We start from the raw sequence: 13927 nt of genomic DNA on the forward strand, positions 1-13927 counted from the left end.
AAAATGTATACTTTTGGCTTTCCTATATTAGCATCAATACTAATGTATCTCGCCTTTCCTTTTTAAACATTAGGGAAAATTAATTTAAAGAAAGAAATAAATAAATGCTAATAAATGTTAAACTCAGACGTAATAAGAGAAAATGGTGCAATCAACTATCATTAAACAAATATGACTTCTTTATGTTTTGTTTTTTAATTAATTTCTGTCTTTTTCTTTAGCTTAAATAATAATTACTCAAAAACATCCAAATCAGTAATCTGTAAGTGCAATATACCAAAATTTAAATATAACAATTAAAAGGGCATCGATGATGAGGGACCTAAAAAAGTTAGTATTGCACATTTTCACAAAGTTCTAGTCTAGGCTAGAGCAGCAGGTTCATGTTTTTGACTCCAAAAACAAAAATAGACATAACATACAAGACACTGAAGAACAGAAAGGTGCATGAAACAGCATATCTATAAATCAAAAAGGACACTCTACTGATTCACCCTAACCACTACAATTGCTCCTAAAAACCAACCCTACTACAATCGAATCCACATATCTAACAACAATAATTAGCAATTCCAACATGAAACCAATGAGTGATCATGGCAACTTCCACGACGCAGTAGCTATTTTCTTAAATTCATGAGGGGCATTCTGAATAAGCTTATTTAGAACATCAGCATGCAACTTCAAACTACCAACCTTAAGACTCTTGGTCTCCTTCTCCGACTTTATGGAAGAATGTTGTTCTTGTAATTGAGCAATCTTCTTTTCAATCTCTTCCATCTCTTCATCGAATTTAGTTATGCCCTTTGTATTTTCCATTATCTCCCTTTCTGCATTTTCTTTCTCCCCTAGATGCTGACTATGCCCTTCTTTGATTGAAAGTAGTTTATTCACACGGCGCCTAAGCAGACTAACATCAAATCCGTGCTTTCCAAGTCATCAAGACCTTCTGAAATGCTGTCAAATGTGTTTCGAGGGTCATCAAAATGCAACATGGATATCTTATCGAACAAACTGGCAAAGGTCACCATGATCCCAATTGCCGATCCCTCACGAAACTCCTCTCTGCTTTCAGCCAAAGGTTGAAAATGTGGTTTTTGGGGCACAATTTGGAAGACATCCAAAGATTCAATTGTTCGCCATATAGGTGATTTCTTCACAAAAGGCAAACTCTGATCACTATCCAATGGGCTTCTACCAGTAGCATCAATTGCATGAGATTCAATAGGAACATCAACCAATCCTTTTTCCTCATTCCATCCATTGACGAGCCTACCAGAGGAGAGCCCTAGAAGGAAAAAGATCCCCAAAATGTTGTAAATATAAAAGCCGAGTGATGATCTACATTTATGTACCCAGACAGAGAGAGATTAACAACAAACGAAACAAGTTTTATAAATCTGATGAAGCTGCTTACTTGATTCTTCGTCACCTGAGGAGTGGATTCCCCCTATCCAAGTTGATAGAGGTTGATCGTCCTCATTCAAGTCAGAAATCCCAGCAGTCGCCAAGTGAACCTCTTTTGTTTTTTGGTCGTCATTTATCCTTCCTGTAAAATCTTCAGAGGTTATACACTTAACAAATAGGATGGTTAATTCACAAACTATAAGCCGAGTAAAACAACAAAAAATTAACAGATAGTCAACTTAATTACATCTACATCAGGTAAAAGACAGCATAAGAAACGAGAGGAAAAAGCTGTTGGTACATGCATGACCTTTCTTCTCAACATCACCCTCCCCTCCCCAGCACACGTAGAACAAAAATATCACCTTCTTTCATATGCACCCGTACCCAAATCAATTTTCCTGGAAACTGCTCCCATTACACCTACTATTCTTCTATCAATTAGCATACCACTTGGAAAATTCATTTAAGAAAATGATAACTGCTAAACTTGGGTAAAGACATTGGAAGTGCCTAACTCAATGCTTCCAAGAGAGCCTCGTACAGCAGTTTTATACTGTCCTTGAGGCATATTACTAACAATGACAAACCAAGAACTGAGACCCCCCATGTACCTGACAGTTCCACACCTTTATGTTTTGACAAACCAGCTTCATCACTCGTACAATCTTTTAAAACTTTTTCATCAGTAATACCTCCAGCCCCATTTTGCTCCTTACCTACCAATCGTAATATTAAGTTTGCATTGACACAGATTTGCCTATATACATCAAAAAGCTGAAGCTTAAGTTTTATATACCAGCATGAAAAGCCTTCGGACTTGTAACTACGGCTTTACGTGGTCTTCCCCTCTTTTTTTTCGGATCGCTTTCTCCAACATTATTTTCCATAATTTCCTATATCAGTTAGAGAAACAGTTAATATTACTACCAGAGGAATATATATATGCAGGAAATCAAATTAATAAAGCGGAGGCAGATTCCATGTTTGATAACATATTAAGATAAAAACAGGCCAGGGAGCAGGCTCAAGAAAATTTTCTATTTTAATAAATTGAGCAGACAACACCCAAAAAGTTAACCACTTAATTAGACTTTATATACTGGCCAAAAAGAAAAGGCATTATATGTAAAACAACAACATTAGATATACTCTTTTACCTATGATCATGACAAGGAAATATAGATCAGTTATCAAGTACTTCCAACAGTTTAATAACAAACTTGTTCCCATTTAAGAATTTGAGCCATTTTGAATTTAAAAGTTTATATTAGTAGTTTTCCATGAGCCAAAGACTAAAATGAATTTTTTGCTTACCATATTTTCATTTCTGACTGAATCATTTAAATTGTTCTTTTGATCCCCCATTAGCTTCCCAGGTTCCTCACTAGGGATCTGACAGGAATTTTCCGCCTGTAAAGTCTTTGAGAACTTTGCTGCTAATCCTAAGATGATGGGCATTTCAACTTCTTTTGTTTTAATATCCCCTTCATTAATTTCTCCAGCAACCCTTGTAGTTCCTTCCTTGCCTGAAAATATATAATACACACACATTATCTTTAAACAATTTATCAAACTGGCAAACATGTATTGAACACTAAATTTACCTGCTGTCAAAACCTGTGGGCCATTACTTGGTGACTTTCTAGCTTTTACATTCCTCTTCGCAAGGTTGTCTACTTTACCGTCAGCTGAACCAACTTTCTGCCTCTTAGTCGTCTGCATTAGTAAGGGGAAATGTAGATCAAATGATGGTAGTAGCGACAGTGCTGATCAGGAATATTGGCTGATGGAGCCAACAAATCCAAAGTGACAATAATCAATGATCATTACCCAGTTAGAACGGTGATGTTGACAGAAAAGGCGGTCATGTGAAGCAGTTTGCTGCAAAGCAAGTGGGCACATTGAATATCCCGGTTGGAAAACAAGGTTGCTCAACCCTTGAAACAACCCATTGAGCAGTGACAACTATGTCAAGCAGGCCAATTTTTTTATGATACTCACGTAGACAAGACCTGTTTTTAGTTATTATGATTCTAAAGCAGCAAGCTAGTTTTCACTTCTTTGTGCAAAGGTTATGCTTGAAGGCACGCATGACTTTCTAGCATATTTTAGAACAAGACATACTCTTAACATGGTGAAGTTTTAGAAGCTGAGTGCTTCAAGGAAAGGCAACTCAGGCATGCAATGCAGGCACCAAAGAGTGGTAAAGTACACAGTATTTTAAAGTGATATTTATACATTTCTCGTCATCAAATAGGAATGTATTAACATGTGAAAAAGAAAACAAAGAACGAAATGAAAATGATCTGATGTTGCTAGTATGAACAATGGAACTCTAAAACAATAAATCTAACTCACAGTTGTTGCTTCTGTTAATGGGCTCTCACTCTTAGCACAAGGCTGATCAGCAATCACAGTTTTCTTTGGGAATTTAGTAGCTTTACCACCAGTCCTCGGATTCCCTTCTTTACACAATGTTTCACTAGGCATATCTTTTAACTGATCGCCAGTGACTGATATCGGTGTTACCACTGCATTTCCTTCAGTTAGCTTTTTTGAAGACCGTGAATTAGAAGTGTTGCCATTTGATGTTTCCAGTTTGACCTTCTTCTTGCCTGAGTGCAAAGTACTGTTTTCATCAGTGGGAGTTGGCTGCTCTGTAGCATTCCTTTTCATCTTTTTCAAAGGAATCTTATCTTCAGTGTTTTCTTTTGTGGACAAGGAACTTTCAAGTTCTCCAGCCACCTTGGTGTTCCGGGTACCACAGAGAGCATCCCCTATCAGCTCTTGGTCATCAGAAGCAATTATGACTTCCTGAAACAAAAGCTCAATGCTTAAGTACTCTTTTACCTAAAAACAAATGATATTTACACTTGCATGCGACTAAATTTCTGAAATAATCACAAAAAAAAAAATGCAAACCACTAAAGGAATTGTAGGCAATGCCAGAAGTAGTACAAACATTTAAGGCATTCAACACACAAACTAGTTACATGTAGAATCTGACCAGATTCTAAAAAACAGTGAAACTTATACAAAAACTAGTTCAACATTTGTCTAGAAAAAGTTGAAATATGTGTAGAAGGGAAAATAAGATATAAAAAAAAAGCATTTTTAAAACTGGAATACAGAAGGCCATCACTGTTATGTACAGAAATCAACTTAGATAAAGCCAAAAATCATTATTTCAGATGTTTATTTCCTTCTCCTTTTAAGATAATTAAAAGGTATGCACCAGACCCATGTTCAGTACCACAAACACAACATTAACAGCTCATTAAATTTTAAAGTGGAAAAATAATGGGGTAACAAAAGAAATTTATATCCCAAAAAGAAAAAATAGGAGAGATACCTTGGATTTACTAATCCATTTTCCATCCGTCCATTCAACATTAGGCCTTATATCAGAGTGAGAGAGTTCCTTGTCCTCATTTCCATGCTTAAAGAAGACATTGTACCTTCTTCCAGTAAGAACTTTGGTAATTACTCCAGTGCGCCAACCAAAATTATATGTTGTATCCACTCTTTCCAGCAATTCATAATTCCTATCTGCATATCGAGGAGGAGTGGGTCTGATATGGAGGGAATCTACAACAACTTTTGCAGTCCCAGACTCATCATCATTCTTAGAGTTCTGATACTTCACCAGGAAAGTCTTATCCTCATTTTCTTTTACGACTATTGCAGGGAACCAAACATCACGTAGGTTTTCATCATCAACATTTACCTCCACTGCTGTCCCAGAGCTAAAAACGGAGCCTGTTGATTGCTTTAAAACACATAAAATAAAATCACTCACACGATACCATAACAAAAGTCAATCAGGTTTCCACAGATGAAAGTTTCGAACATATAAAACTAAATTTACATGACTCCCAGGCCAAAATGCAATGAAAATTAGCAGAACTTAAACAAAGAAAGCACTAAAGGTAAAACATATCGATCGAGATCATTATTTACACCAATTAATTGAGCACTAGAAAGGCCCTAATTTTAGAAGCAATCATGAAAGCATGACTTAAATAGCAAATTTTCAGTGTAAAAAGCTACATGCAGCGAGATTCGCAAGTTCAAAACCGGGAAAAAAATTTATTCCTAAAAAAGTTAGGCTCTCAACTCCAAAATAAACCCCCCCCCAAATTTCCAGATAAAAAAAAACTGAAAAATTAAAAAGAATGAACACTTCACCCCATACCTGCTTTTCAGGACGAACCCAGTTGCCATCGATCCAATCCCAATGAACCCTTAAATCTTTCCTATCAAACTCAATGACATCAGGAGGATTATCAAAGTAAACCCTATATTTCGACTTCGACAAAACCTTCCTCACAACGCCAGTCCACCAACCATCTCTGTACCTCGCATCAACGACGTCGTTCACTTCGAACCCGGACTGAGCATTCCCCTTCTCGTTGGGCGGCAAAGGGCGAATATAACCGGGGTCAACATGCTCAGTCAAAGGGGACTTACCATCGTCCGCGAGTAAAGTCTTGTAGCGAACAAATGCCTTCTTTCGTTTCTTGGAAGCGGATTTGGGAGGCATTTCGAGGATAGTGGCCAAGTACCAAGCCCCTCGAAAGCCTTCCTCGTCACTGCTGACCTCGACTTGGGCTCCCTTGCTTAAAGGCTGTTGTTGTTGAGGTGGGTCATTTTCAGCAGGAGAATTCACCATGCTTGGTGAAACTGAGAGAGTTAGGGTATGTGGTGTGGAATCTTTCTAGCAGAAAATTCTAAGGGTTTTTCATTTTTTCTTTTTTTATCTATTTTTATTTGGACACTGCACTTCGCATTTCAGTCAATCGGCTAAAGCTAAATGCTATTGGCCTCTTTTTCTTTTTCTTTTTCTTATTTTTTTTCTTGAAGTTCTCTATCAGTATAAAATTTATTACAGAATTGAATTTTACAATTATATGCTATAACTCCAACCAAGACAAATGCCTTGTTTCCAAATATTCCTTGTTCATTTATAGATAGTAATGTTTATTATTTATATGATAATGTATTTATTCACAAAACATAGTAAATAATTTGTTTTCTTTTGTTTTGCTCATGACGATTATGTCACAACTGGACTAACACATTAACACTTCTATATTTCAATTACCACATGTTCGGTTGAAAAAACACATGAATCATAAAAATAAATAAACACTTAAAAGGACTTGTTTTAATTGCATGTAATTTGTTTAAAAATAAATTAAAAATTAATTACCACGACAGAATAACTAGGTAGCTCCTGGATAGAAATATGAACATTTACAAAATAAAATACCCAACTCTCTCAGCTAAGCAAAATGGGTGAAAAATACGTGTTGGTTTTTTTGGATCCTGATGCTTTATGCATATTCATTCAAAAAGATGTCTTTTTTCCTACTTGACTACACAAACTTACAAAGCCTGGTTAAAGGGTTAAAAAAGAAAAGAGAAAGAGAGAGAGAGAACTTGGTAGTCAAAAACTATGGAACTTGTTCATCTGCTTCCAATGACCAATGGTAGAGTAACAATGGGGTTGGCAATGACCCTGAAATCTTGCAATGAATCAAAAACAGGCTGATGAGAATTTGGGCAAATAAGAAGAAAGCAATATCATCATTTTGTTTATACGGGGTGATGTCAATTTGCTAGCTCACCCTGTTTTATAGATCAGAAGCTTTCATCTTTCTTGGTCTTTTATGAGCTCCCGCTGGTGAAGATGGAGTCTCAGATGTTCTCCCAGGTCCCTACAATACATATACACATCATAAGACCTGATAAGTTCCAAAACTTAAGAGACAAAAGGAAAAATTAAGGCAAGAAAATAATATATATATACCTTTCGTTTTTGCTCCCTCTTGACAACCCTATCACCTGGAATTACTATCAGATATGAAAATGATCAAAACCATTAAACTCGTCCGTCTCAGATAAAAATATTAAAGGAAAATGAGATTTACCTCCAAAACTAATGGTGTCGGGGACAAATGTACGGTCCTGATCAGCAGCACGTTGTGACCGCTGCTCAATTGACAGAACCCCACAAAGTTTCAATGATTTGAACCATTGACATAATCACACATCTGTAAAACTATGAAATTAAAATGATTCAGAGACTTAGATTTTTCAACCTTTGCAGTGCCTGGCATATCACCATAGGAACCATCACGGAAAGATGAACCTTCTGCCTCCTTGTATTGCAACTGTTAAAAAGACACAAAACTTTTTTTAATGCCTTGGCTAAACTTCTGAACACAATTAATCAAGCATAATTCATAATTTAGATCTAACTCTAAAGATGTGCTTGGTTAGGTGGAAAAGACGAGGGACTAGAAAAATGGAAAGAATAAATTTTAAGTGTGCTTGGTAGGGAAGAAAAGTGAGAAAAAAAATAGAAAAGATGACCATTTTTCATCCTAATGCATAAAAATCAATACTTCCAAATTGGAAAGAAGAGAGGAGAGAAAATGAGATAGATGTGTATTTTAGTTCAAAACTATGCATTTTTTCCTTTCATTTTTCAACTTTACCAAGCAATGAATAGAAAGAAATTTCATATTTTCCATCTTTCTATTTTTCTACCACTTCAATTTTCCATCTTTTTCATTTTCTTTCCACTCTACCAAGCAAAGTCTAAATCCGGAACCCCACAGTTTCAACACCTCGGCCTAATTGGTACAAGCACAATAAATGATATAATTTTTCAGATGCCTATCAGAAAACAAAATATAATATCTTGGACTCAACGAAAATGAGAAATAACATGACTAAGTTCATTCTCTCTTTTTTTTTTTCATAAATAATAATTCAGTAAAAGGAATTGGAGATGAGAACTATTTTAACGAAGTTGTACAATAATTTTGCAGGAATTGTTTAACTACAGATCTTAACATGAATGGTAGGCTTGATATAAAAGAGGAGTGTTAACTAACACTCAAGTTTCAAAATGATGAATAAAAGATAGATGTTACAACATCAAGGTGTTTGGTTGTTGAAAATTGTGATACATATTATTCTAATCATGTATTTGCTGAGTTAAAACATAAGTATTCTTTGTTAATGTACCATCTTACCCTTAACATCTTTATTTTTTATATAATTTAAAATAAAATATAATAAAATTATTCAAAAAATATTTATATTAAAATATAATAAAATACTAAAATAAAAAAAAAATATAATATTTAATTTTATATTAATATTAAGATAATAAAATAAAAGTATTGTTGTTTGAAAACAATATGCTAATATTATTACTTTTTTTTAAAATAATAAAATATACAATTTTATTAAAATAATAAAAATATACATTTAAATATATATAAATATATAAATAACAATATATTAAATTATATAATATTATATTAATATTAATATATTATTAAAATGTATACTTTTAATATTAATATAATAAAATAAAATATCTATATAATTGTATAATTTTATATTAAATATATAAAATAATAAAATATTACTGTTTGAAGCTGATAAAATAATAAAATATATTTTTTATTAATATTTATATATTTTATATTAAATTTAAATAAAAACATTATCAAAAATCATTTAATTTAAATTCAGGCTGAGTCGGGTCAGCCCAAGGACAAGAAATGACGGGCTGGGCTGACCAAGTCAGGTGGGTCACTGGACTCATGAACTGCTGTACTTGAGGGTGAGAATAAAATTGGAACAAAAATAATTGAAATTGAGTAAAAGATGAGTGATATTTAAAATATTCATTCACATAGGTGAAGGTTATCACCCATCTAAGTAAAAAGTCATGTGACCTTGTTATTTATCAAGACTACCAAATGCCCTGTTATTTGAAACTCATGTGATAGTTCCGTAATAAATGAGCTATCAAACCAGTTTCAAGCAACCCAAACGGGCCCTAAAGGATTAAGTTATTATTAAAAAAAGGGCCCAAAGAAGACGATCATACTACAGATAATTTTGAGACATGAATGTAAAATACCTGTTTCTGGAGATTTAGCAACGTTAGAATTTCTTTTCTTAATTCAAGATGCTCAGCACAAACGGCCTTTGTTGGAACCTTTGGCTTTAAATTAACCTGTAAAGATTAATATAAAACTTATATACCCAGTTTCAGGAAGATAAAAAACTAGAATAATGAAGAATGCTTAAAAGATTAAGAATAGAGTTACAAGCAAATGACAACAAATACAGAGCAAAGGATTTACTTTGGCACAAACCGGCAATAATTATTAAAAGTAATAAAACAGGTTATCTAACAATGACAAAAAATCTATTTTACTGAACCTCTACATCATCTCCAATAAGACCAATTTCATCTAGAAACATAAAAGACCTTATAATTGAGAAATCATATAGATTGAATATGCTCACAAAATGAAATCCAGTGAGAAACCCTCAGAGAGAGGAATCTTCATGTGTAGAAATTGCAACCAAAAAAACTGAATTAGAATAAGTTTAAGAAATGAAGTAACCATTAGAAAGAGTTTTCCGGTCTGGTCATCATGCATATAATTCAACATCATCCACCAACAAGTGATATAAGAATCTATCTGCGCATAATTAAAATTTCAGGGAGCATAGACAAACCCCAAGATCTTGTAAGGTTTGCTCAACCCGCTTGATGGTCCGAAGTCCAGCAGAGGAGCTTGCAGCTTGGACCATTTGCTCAAGTGCATAAGTTCTCAAATATACCCGAAGCTGAAAATTATATTAAAACAGTCAAAGAACTTTTTTACCAGAGCAAAAATATCAAGTAACAAACTTTAGAAAACATAGACACACACAAACTTTCTTCCATCAAACTTCCAAGAAGTAACTCGCCTTAGGTACTAATTCGACCATAAAAATATTATAAGGGTGCACATTTAGTAAGTCGAATTAAACACATTTTACTGATGACAGAAGCAATCATTTCCAATTATGTTTTATTCATTGATGGAAAGAGAATGAGAGAAGAGAAAACTTAAGAACAGATGCTGCACATACCATACGCAAGGAAGCAAGAGTTGAGGCATTATCAGCTATTACTGAGGTAGAAGGTGCAATGGCTGCAGCAGGAGCTTGGACATTGGCCGGAGATATAGTATCTCCAGGACCAACAGCCCCCTCAGCACTTTCAGGACCAACATCTGAGGGGACAGGCAAATCAGGTTCTTCGGCAGCCTGGACAGTATATACATAGCTATATTATTCTAGATTGTAGAAAATCCAGTGGCAATCAGATAAGCAAATACATGAAAACACACACACCCCTATGATTTTTAACTGAATTCCAACTCAAGCATACAATATCATGTGACTATCAAATCAAGTTGAAAATCTTTTTGCCTTTAGACTTTAATTGAAGATTCAAGTGGCATTAACAGACATCATATTTAAAGTCCAGAAAGAGAAATTGCAACTGCCACAATAGCAGCTTGTCCAGCTGATACATACCCGTGCCGCCATACGTGACTCGTCTATTCTTTTTGCTTCAGCAAGAACCTGGAGACAAAAAAACCATAGACCAGTGAAGAATTCTACATATTCAACCAACAAGCCTACATGCAAATAAATGATGTTGAAGATCACATAATAAATGGCAGTAATATAAGGGCCAAAGGAAAAAAATATGCACCTCGGCATCTTTCCGCTCTTGGTGCTTTGTTTGAGAAAGGACCATTGATAAAGCACGCTTGCGTTCAGTCTCTTGAGTAACATTGTAGGGTTCCTATACCCAGAACAATATATATTAAATAATTTTCTAGAGTGATATTATAGACATCATAACAGCTTACTTTTGTTCCTACTTCCTAGAAACTGCAACAAAAAGGTAAATCATTTATATGGTGCTGCCGCTGAATTGATACCAGACCTTAACAAGAGGATGCCCTGCAACTTCTCCAGGAGATGGAGCCCTAGCAACCAGAATGGCTCGAGACACTACATAAAGATAGTGCTATAATTACCATGAGAACCATATATCAAAGCTCAAATGAAAAAGGTTATATGCAATTCTGAACTGTAAACAGAACAGCAAGAAAGTGATTTGAATGATTGCAATAGATAGTCTAGAAATTTGTCACAGTACCACTATAATATCGATCCTTCAGTTCCTCCACAGTCCGGTGTGTTGGGAACCTGTCAGCTATAATGATGAAGCGGAGATCAAACCGTTCGCACAAGTCAAACAATTGATCTGTCTCTTCCTTGGTCCATTTCTAATTATCAAGGTAAAACAAAAGAGAATCAACCAGGTAAATTGAATCAATGGAAGCACAAATACATGCCCCTACTATCTACTTTCACTATTTCAAATTTTCAATCAGACAAAAAATAAAAAAGCATTAGCAGAGAAATCAAAACCAGAGCTGCAACCTCAAGTTGATACATACAGGATCAGTTAAATACTTCTCATACTCCTCATCTGTGTATCTGATAACATCAACAGACTGCACCACACCAGACAAATGAACAGACACGTTCAATTGCATGAACAAACAAATGCATAGAAACTGAAGGATAAAGAAAAATAGATACAGCATGAACTATTTTGACAGTAAATACGAACAGAGCAGAAAAATGAAAACAAAATGTGTGCTTACCTTGTTGTACTTAGCAAAGGAATAATCACCGGTTGGTGGAACACCATTTACGACCCTCACCTGAATCATATAAGAAAGACTAAGAGTTTAAACGAAATAAACCACAATGTTAAGGGGGAGTTTTATGATACTTACCCAGTGGTAAAGTTGCAAATCATCCTTTCGGGCAGAGCTTGTGAAAGGAAGCCACTGCCATGTGATCTGAAGAAAATTTCAAAATCATTAAGAAACTCACCTTAAAGTATAGCATCTACCACCCAGAAATATCAATGTAAATCATTTAACGTGAAAATTGTTTAGTACTTTCTTTTTTTTTTATGCTCCATTTGACAGTTGCTTACACTACTCTTTCTTGTTTGTTGACACTTCCCAAGGGTTTCAATACATGCAAAATTACTTCTATGAAACTCAGTACTTTAATCCTTGATTCATCAAAGATACATGTAAATACATATAGAATTTGCATCCAAATCTACAATTTTTCTTCGAAAGCAAAACGCAACCAAAAATTGCACTCTGACAAACAAAAGAAGTCTTGGCAAAACCTTCTCGTCGGATGGTGGGCGTCGTTTCAATTGAGAGACATCAATGGAAGGCATAAGCGGAGCCACCCCACCTGTAAGGGCATAAACCTACAAATTCCACCCAAAAAAAAAAAAAGCAAGGAAGAAGTCCTCTTTCACTCAGTTCAAGCTTTTTATTTTTTGAAAAACAAGAAATTCAATTTTCCATTTTTTTACCTCGCGAGAAATGCCATCGGGCTTTCTCTGGGAATCTTTCTGGGGACGTGATTTCTTCTCCTGGGGTATTGGCAACGGAGTTTTGGGCAGCCCAAGGATGTCCTTCGCGTCCATTGTAATTTCACTGCCACTCTCCGATAAAATTTAATTAGGGCTTTTGCAATTCATCCAAAACTCCACTGCTTCTGGAGAAGTTTGATTTTTATCGGGAAATTAGAGCTGCAATGGATAAAAGGGAAAAATTCTAGGGTTTTCCCTCAAAGCGCGAAGGATGGTTTTGAGCATAATAAAAATTAACTGTAGGAATTGGAAATGATCACTTCCGGGTTACTGATGGGCTTCTATGGACTATTTCTCATCATGTGCTTTGGAAGGGATTTTTTTTTTCGGGGGAATTACTAAATTATATGTAAGTTTTAGTTATTTAATTAAAAAATATTATAATGAAGTAATTAAATTATTCGAAAGTTTTTATTTAACTCATTTTATTATTTAAAAGTTTTTATTTAATTTATCGGACTGTTATTTTTTTTAAATGTTCAGCTATTAAGTTTCAAGTGATGATTCGACGAAAAGTACGGTGAATCAATACTCATCAACGAATAAAAAAACATATCTTAGATCCAAGTTGATCTGATGGCCAGTGTCGAATATCAGAGAAAAAAGCTGATAGAATTTTAGTTTGCAAATTCCTGACGTCCAAAGTTGTTTAATAAAAAAACTGAACAGAGAAAGAGATAAAGAGAAAGATAGCTTTCGATTAGTGCAGGCAGTACGAACAGAGAAAGTTATATAGTATTAATTTTAACAACTCGATGATTTAAATGAAAACAAACAGTTCAGTAACTAAATTGAAATCTTTTTTTAATTAAGTGATTAAAACAAAAATTTATACATAATTTAATGGTTAATAATATAGTTTACTCTTTTTCATAATATCTAAAGCTATCTATAGACTATGACTGTTTTTTAACATTTAAATGGAATGAAAAATGTGCACTGACTCACATCATTTTGTACTAATAAAAATATCAATTTTAACCGAAGTAAGACTAAGCTGTTTTGCACTTGATTTTACATTTTTATTTTTTAAATTTATTAAATAATATATTTTTATAGTTTTTAAACACTACAACAGAACTTACTTCTAGCGACGTTTTGTTATACATTTAACAAAGTTTAAAAATGCCTCAAGAAATGCTGTTAAAAATAGCATCGGCAAAG

At 34.3% G+C, this 13927-nt stretch overlaps 2 protein-coding genes across 10 annotated transcripts; both read right to left on the reverse strand.

Moving 5' to 3' along the window:
• Positions 1-314: 314 nt before the first annotated feature.
• Positions 315-6279, reverse strand: LOC107926879 (DUF724 domain-containing protein 2). 6 transcript variants are annotated; one of them, XM_041074577.1, is made up of 10 exons: positions 5606-6279; positions 4763-5179; positions 3769-4224; positions 3241-3291; positions 3015-3126; positions 2725-2936; positions 2207-2303; positions 2037-2126; positions 1418-1549; positions 315-1288 (listed from the first exon to the last, which is right to left on the reverse strand). In XM_041074577.1, the coding sequence occupies exons 1-10, from the start codon at positions 6080-6082 to the stop codon at positions 891-893; spliced, it is 2442 nt and encodes an 813-aa protein (XP_040930511.1). In that variant the 5' UTR covers positions 6083-6279; the 3' UTR covers positions 315-890. The 6 variants fall into 6 exon arrangements, with proteins under 6 accessions (XP_040930511.1, XP_040930510.1, XP_040930513.1 ...); XM_041074576.1 differs by having other exon boundaries at positions 2022-2126; XM_041074579.1 differs by lacking the exon at positions 3241-3291.
• A 312-nt stretch (positions 6280-6591) lies between these two features.
• Positions 6592-13040, reverse strand: LOC107926886 (SWR1-complex protein 4). 4 transcript variants are annotated; one of them, XM_016857824.2, is made up of 17 exons: positions 12704-13040; positions 12509-12595; positions 12099-12164; positions 11964-12023; positions 11754-11810; positions 11450-11579; positions 11234-11301; positions 10997-11089; positions 10816-10863; positions 10366-10542; positions 9967-10077; positions 9359-9454; positions 7515-7586; positions 7344-7404; positions 7223-7257; positions 7041-7130; positions 6592-6931 (listed from the first exon to the last, which is right to left on the reverse strand). In XM_016857824.2, the coding sequence occupies exons 1-16, from the start codon at positions 12815-12817 to the stop codon at positions 7047-7049; spliced, it is 1359 nt and encodes a 452-aa protein (XP_016713313.2). In that variant the 5' UTR covers positions 12818-13040; the 3' UTR covers positions 6592-6931; positions 7041-7046. The 4 variants fall into 4 exon arrangements, with proteins under 4 accessions (XP_016713313.2, XP_016713314.2, XP_016713311.2 ...); XM_016857825.2 differs by having other exon boundaries at positions 6592-6938; XM_016857822.2 differs by having other exon boundaries at positions 7223-7266.
• Between the last annotated feature and the right edge of the window lie 887 nt (positions 13041-13927).

Source organism: Gossypium hirsutum, chromosome A08, assembly GCF_007990345.1.
Source record: "Gossypium hirsutum isolate 1008001.06 chromosome A08, Gossypium_hirsutum_v2.1, whole genome shotgun sequence".
NCBI classification, from domain to species: domain Eukaryota; kingdom Viridiplantae; phylum Streptophyta; class Magnoliopsida; order Malvales; family Malvaceae; genus Gossypium; species Gossypium hirsutum.

Bases quoted from the DNA above. Each gene is read 5' to 3' on its own strand.
- LOC107926879 (XM_041074576.1), bottom strand. From the start codon at position 6,082: ATGGTGAATTCTCCTGCTGAAAATGACCCACCTCAACAACAACAGCCT. The intron at 3,127-3,240 runs GTAATGATCATT...TTACTAATGCAG, and splicing joins AACATCACCGTTCTAACTGG to ACGACTAAGAGGCAGAAAGT. The intron at 2,127-2,206 runs GTATATAAAACT...TACGATTGGTAG, and splicing joins TCCGAAGGCTTTTCATGCTG to GTAAGGAGCAAAATGGGGCT.
- LOC107926886 (XM_016857822.2), bottom strand. From the start codon at position 12,817: ATGGACGCGAAGGACATCCTTGGGCTGCCCAAAACTCCGTTGCCAATA. The intron at 11,811-11,963 runs GTAAGCACACAT...GGTGTGGTGCAG, and splicing joins CCTTTGCTAAGTACAACAAG to TCTGTTGATGTTATCAGATA. The intron at 10,864-10,996 runs GTGCATATTTTT...TTTTGTCTCCAG, and splicing joins AAGAGCGGAAAGATGCCGAG to GTTCTTGCTGAAGCAAAAAG.